The sequence below is a fragment of the Scyliorhinus torazame genome, chromosome 4 (genome assembly GCF_047496885.1).
Source record: "Scyliorhinus torazame isolate Kashiwa2021f chromosome 4, sScyTor2.1, whole genome shotgun sequence".
NCBI lineage: Eukaryota > Metazoa > Chordata > Chondrichthyes > Carcharhiniformes > Scyliorhinidae > Scyliorhinus > Scyliorhinus torazame.
Window position 1 is genome coordinate 107,284,171 of NC_092710.1, and position 6,000 is coordinate 107,290,170.

General features: G+C 51.6%; 1 protein-coding gene across 4 annotated transcripts in view; it reads left to right on the top strand.

Moving 5' to 3' along the window:
* Positions 1–5,787, top strand: part of LOC140410379 (uncharacterized) — a 215,954-nt gene extending 210,167 nt beyond the window's left edge. For all 4 annotated transcript variants that reach the window (XM_072498434.1, XM_072498436.1, XM_072498437.1 and 1 more), the window contains 2 exons: positions 4,997–5,074; positions 5,157–5,787. In XM_072498434.1, the coding sequence (XP_072354535.1) occupies positions 4,997–5,074; positions 5,157–5,404 (326 nt within the window). In that variant the 3' untranslated portion in view covers positions 5,405–5,787. The remainder of the gene's footprint in view (positions 1–4,996; positions 5,075–5,156) is intronic.
* The last annotated feature ends 213 nt before the right edge of the window (positions 5,788–6,000 follow it).

Here is a 6,000-nt window from a genome sequence, read left to right on the forward strand (position 1 = left end):
AAGGGGAAAGTAGTAGCATGGGTAGAGGATTGGTTAATTAATAGAAAGCAAGGAGTGGGGATTAATGGGTGTTTCTCTGGTTGGCAATCAGTAGCTAGTGGTGTCCCTCAGGGATCAGTGTTGGGCCCACAACTGTTCACAATTTACATAGATGATTTGGAGTTGGGGACCAAGGGCAATGTGTCCAGGTTTGCAGACGACACTAAGATAAGTGGTAAAGCAAAAAGTGCAGAAGATACTGGAAGTCTGCAGAGGGATTTGGATAGGCTAAGTGAATGGGCTAGGGTTTGGCAGATGGAATACAATGTTGACAAATGTGAGGTTATCCATTTTGGTAGGAATAACAGCAAAAGGGATTATTATTTAAATGATAAAATATTAAAACATGCTGCTGTGCAGAGAGACCTGGGTGTGCTAGTGCATGAGTCGCAGAAAGTTGGTTTTCAGGTGCAACAGGTGATTAAGAAGGCAAATGGAATTTTGTCCTTGATTGCTAGAGGGATGGAGTTTAAGACTAGGGAGGTTCTGCTGCAATTGTATAAGGTGTTAGTGAGGCCACACCTGGAGTATTGTGTTCAGTTTTGGTCTCCTTACTTGAGAAAGGACGTACTGGCACTGGAGGGTGTGCAGAGGAGATTCACTAGGTTAATCCCAGAGCTGAAGGGGTTGGATTACGAGGAGAGGTTGAGTAGACTGGGACTGTACTCGTTGGAATTTAGAAGGATGAGGGGGGATCTTATAGAAACATATAAGATTATGAAGGGAATAGATAGGATAGATGCGGGCAGGTTGTTTCCACTGGTGGGTGAAAGCAGAACTAGGGGGCATAGCCTCAAAATAAGGGGAAGTAGATTTAGGACTGAGTTTAGGAGGAACTTCTGCACCCAAAGGGTTGTGAATCTATGGAATTCCTTGCCCAGTGAAGCAGTGGAGGCTCCTTCATTAAATGTTTTCAAGATAAAGATAGATAGTTTTTTGAAGAATAAAGGGATTAAGGGTTATGGTGTTCGGGCCGGAAAGTGGAGCTGAGTCCACAAAAGATCAGCCATGATCTCATTGAATGGTGGAGCAGGCTCGAGTGGCCAGATGGCCTACTCCTGCTCCTAGTTCTTAAGTTCTTAACAGCTTAACCCACCTGACAAACCCCTCCCCAAACCCGAACCTCTTCAGCACCTCCCACAGGTACCCCCACTCTACCCTGTCAAAGGCTTTCTCAGCGTCCATCGCCACCACTATCTCCGCCTCCCCCTCCCTCGCTGGTATTCATGATAACGTTCAAAAGCCTCCGCACATTCGCGTTCAACTGCCTCCCCTTCACAAACCCCGTCTGGTCTTCATGGATGATCTGCGGCACACAATCCTCAATCCTCGTGGCTAAGACCTTCGCCAGCACCTTGGCATCTCCATTTAGCAAGGAAATCGGTCTGTAAGACCCACGCTGCAGGGAATCCTTGTCCTGCTTCAGGATCAAGGAGATCAGTGCCTGGGACATCGTTGGGGCAAAGCCCCCCCTCCCTTGCCTCATTGAAGGTCCTGACTAGCAACGGGCCCAACAGGTCCATATATTTTTTATAGAATTCGACCGGGAAACCGTCTGGCCCCAGTGCCTTCCCCGCCTGCATGCTTCCTATCCCTTTGGTCAGCTCCACCAGCCCAATCGGGGCCCCCAATTCCGCCACCAGTCCCTCTTCCACCTTTGGAAACCTCAATTGGTCCAGGAAGCGGCCCATCCCTCCCTCCTCCCTTGGGGGCTCGGATCGGTACAATTCCTCGTAGAAGTCCCTGAAGACCCCATTGATGTTAACCCCACTCCGCACCACACTCCTTCCCCTGTCCTTAACTCCCCCTATCTCCCTAGCTGCGTCCCGCTTCCGAAGCTGATGCGCCAGAATCCGGCTTGCCTTTTCCCCACACTCGTAAATCTCCCCCTGGGCCTTCCTCCACTGCACCTCCGCCTTCCTGGTGGTCACCAGGTCTAATTTGGCCTAGAGGCTGTGCCTCTTCCTCAACAATCCTTCCTTGGGCACCTCCGCATACCTCCTGTCTACCCTCACCATCTCCCCCACCAGCCTCTCCCTCTCCCCCCGCTCCCTCCGCTCCTTGTGGGCCCTAATGGAGATCAGCTCTTCCCTCACCACCACCTTTAGCGCCTCCCATACCATCCCCACTCGGACCTCCCCATTGTCGTTGGTCTCCAAGTACCTCCCTATACTTCCTCGGACCCGCTCGCTCACCTCCTTGTCCGCCAACAGCCCCACCTCCAAGCGCCACAATGGGTGCTGGTTCCTCTCCTCCCCCATCTCCAAGTCCACCCAATGCGGAGCGTGGTCCGAAATGGCTATTGCCGAATACTCAGTATCCTCTACTCTCGCTATCAGCGCCCTACTCAAAATGAAAAAGTCGATTCGGGAATAAGCCTTATAGACATGTGAGAAGAATGAAAATTCCCTAGCCCCCGGCCTTGCAAATCTCCAAGGGTCCACCCCTCCCATCTGGTCCATAAACCCCCTCAGCACTCTAGCCGCCGCCGGCTTCCTACCCGTCCTAGACCTGGAGCGATCTAGTGCCGGATCCAGCACCGTGTTAGAGTCTCCCTCCATTATCAGGCCCCCCACTTCCAAGTCTGGGATCCGACCCAACATACGGCGCATAAAACCCGCATCGTCCCAATTCAGGGCATGCACATTGACCAGTACCACCCTCTCTCCCTGCAACTTACCACTTACCATTACGTACCTACCGCCATTATCTGCCACAATGCTCGACGCCTCGAATGACACCCTCTTTCCCACCAAGATCGCCACCCCTCGATTTTTGGCATCCAGCCCCGAGTGAAACACCTGACCTACCCACCCTTTCCTCAATCTTACCTGGTCTGCCACCTTCAGGTGTGTCTCCTGGAGCATAACCACATCAGCCTTGAGCCCCTTCAGGTGCGAGAACACGCGGGCCCGCTTAACCGGCCCATTCAGTCCCCTTACATTCCAGGTTATCAGCCGGATCAGGGGGCTATCCGCCCCTCTCCCCCGCCGACTAGCCATGACCCCTCCTCGGCCAGCCACGCGCCCGCACCCCACACACGGCCCGTTCCCCACAGCAGCATACCCCCCCCACTCGCTCCAGCTCCCCCTTGACCAGAGCAGCAGCAACTCGATTCCCCCCAACTACACCCCCCCCCCACCTAGGACCCATCCTAGCTGATTTACTCCCCCCATTGCACTTCCGTAAGTCAGCTGAGTCCTGCTGACCCCGGCCACTCCCGCCTCTCCTTCGACTCCTCCCATTGTGTGACACACCCTCCTCTCCCGTTCCCCATCCATAGGCTCTCCCCCTCCCCCTTCCATTCTACGCGCGAGAAACAACCCTCGCTTCCTCGCCCCGGCCCCGCCAGTCTTCAGCGCGGGAAAAAGCCCGCGCTTTCCACCTACCCGGCCCCGCCACCTGACGCAGCTCCTTTTACAGGCCCAGTCCCCTCACCCCCGACTCAGGCCTCCCCCTCCCCCGCGGGGCCCCATCTCACCGCCGTCCACCACCCCTGTTCCGTTTACCTACCCCCTCCAAGAGCCCCCCCGACCAACCCAACCAAAACAGTGCCCAACCCGCCCCAACCACCCTCACCGACCCGAAAGTGAAAAACACAGAGAAAAAGAAACCAGGAGCAAAGCAAAGGCCCCCCCCCTCAAAAAAAAGAAAAAATAACATATCAACCGCAGTCCCCAATCGCCCATCCCGACCCTCAATCTGTGTCCAACTTCTCGGCCTGAACAAAGGCCCACACCTCCTCCGGAGACTCAAAATAATGGTGCCGGTCCTTGTAGGTGACCCACAGTCGCACCGGCTGCAGCATGCCAAACTTCACCCCCTTCCTGTGCAGCACCGCCTTCGCTCGATTGTACCCGACCCTCCTCTTCGTCACCTCCACACTCCAGTCCTGGTATATTCAGACCTCCGCGTTCTCCCACCTGCTGCTCCTCTCCTTCTTGGCCCACCTGAGCACACACTCCTGGTTGACGAACAGATGGAACCTCACCAGCACCGCCCGCGGAGGCTCGTTAGCCTTGGGCCTCCTCGCCAGCACTCTATGGGCCCCTTCCAGCTCCAGGGGCCCCTGGAAGGACTCCGCTCCCATCAGCGAGTTCAACATGGTGACCACATAGGCCCCCACGTCCGGCCCCTCCAGGAGGCCCAGAAACCGCAGATTCTTCTGCTTTGACCGATTCTCCATCTCCTCGAACCGCTCCTGCCATTTCTTGTGGAGCCCCTCGTACGCCTCCACCTTTACCGCCAGGTCTAAGATCTTGTCCTCGTTGTCGGAGATCTTTTGCCGAGCCTCGCGGATCGCCACCCCCTGGGCCGTCTGTGTCTCCAGCAGCTTAACAATAGAAGCCTTCATCGGCTCTAGCAGGTCCACTTTAATCTCTCAGTAGCGTTGGATACCCTCCTGCTGCTCCTCCGCCCACTGCATCCATGCTACCTGGTCTCCGCCCGCCGCCATTTTGTTCTTCTTCCCTCGCACCTTGTTCGGGTCCATCACCACCTTTTTAGTCGCCCCACTCCTAGTAGAAGCCATATACTGACGGGGAGCTGTTATAATCTCCTTCCCACACCGGGAAACGTCGAAAAAGTGCCGTTGGGGGCCCTGAAAAGAGCCCAAAAGTCTGTTTTTGTGGGAGCCGCCGAATGTGCGACTTAGCTCCGCATAGCCGCAACCGGAAGTCCTTGGGCACATACACGAGACACACCTGTATCTCGCACTTCATGGGAGTAGCTCAGCAGCACCACCCACAACCATGGAGGTAAGTCTGTGTAATGCCAGGTGATTTAATTTTGCACCTAAGTATCGTTTACTCACATGTTCGGTCAAAGCGTTGGACTATTTACGATATTATATGAACAAGAAAGATGTCTGCTGTTTGTCAGCCATATTGACAAAAGTGTTTTTGGCAAAATAATTCCTGCAAAGTGTTTCACAGTAATGCTGCATTTCTTATTTCAGGAGAACATGGAGACACAGGTGATCAAGGTTCTCAGGGTGTTGGGCTCCCTGGATTTATAGGAGCACAAGGCTCAAGAGGTAAGGTGTATTATATATTAGTTTCTATGCATATTACTAGTGGTTGTGTCTTTTCTAAAAAAAATGTGTTCTCTCCACGTAGGTGAGCATGGAAAGCCTGGATCAGGCATACCTGGACAATCAGGGCAACAAGGTCCGCGAGGTCACACAGGGCAACCAGGCTTAAGAGGATATCAAGGACACAGGGGACCTCCAGGTGTGTGTATCGCAGCAGGATGTGGCTGGAATGGTGTTTCTAGCGCACCAGTTCCTAACACTGAAAATCAACGCCCTCAGCCACGACGCATCCCACTTCCACAGAATTTCATTGATCAGGAAGAGTATGTTTAAATGAGAAGAAAATGAACATTTTTAGAAGGAACTGAACAACTAAGTATATTTAAATATTTTTGTCATGAATCCTCTTTTGAATTACATGCTAAAAACTGGATTTAAAAGCTATCTGATGAGAACTCTACAATAAAACAATAAAGCTGTGACTGTAACCAACCAGAAAGAACATTTTAAACAACTCCTACACAAATAACTCTTCATTCTTTCATTGTTTCTTTGTACTGGACAGATGATGCTGCTTTTAAAAATCACAAGGTGCATGACATAAACCCGAATATTTCTGTTTATTATAAATTGATGTAAATTCAGTGGCAAAAAGAATAAATCAAAAATGAATGTTCTGATATTAGGGCACCTATAAATAAACATTCTGAAATGCAGCAGCATGATGATGTCTTAAATAATCTCTTCACAGTTCTCAATTTGCCTTGAAACATTTATAGAGTATATCAACTTGATGACTATTTTACAAGTACACAAGTTAAATATGCATATATTGCAAACTACTGCAGATACACTAGCTGACAGGCCAATTGCAAATCTGTATGTCATAGAATCATAGAATCCTTACAGTGCAGAAGGATGCCATTTGG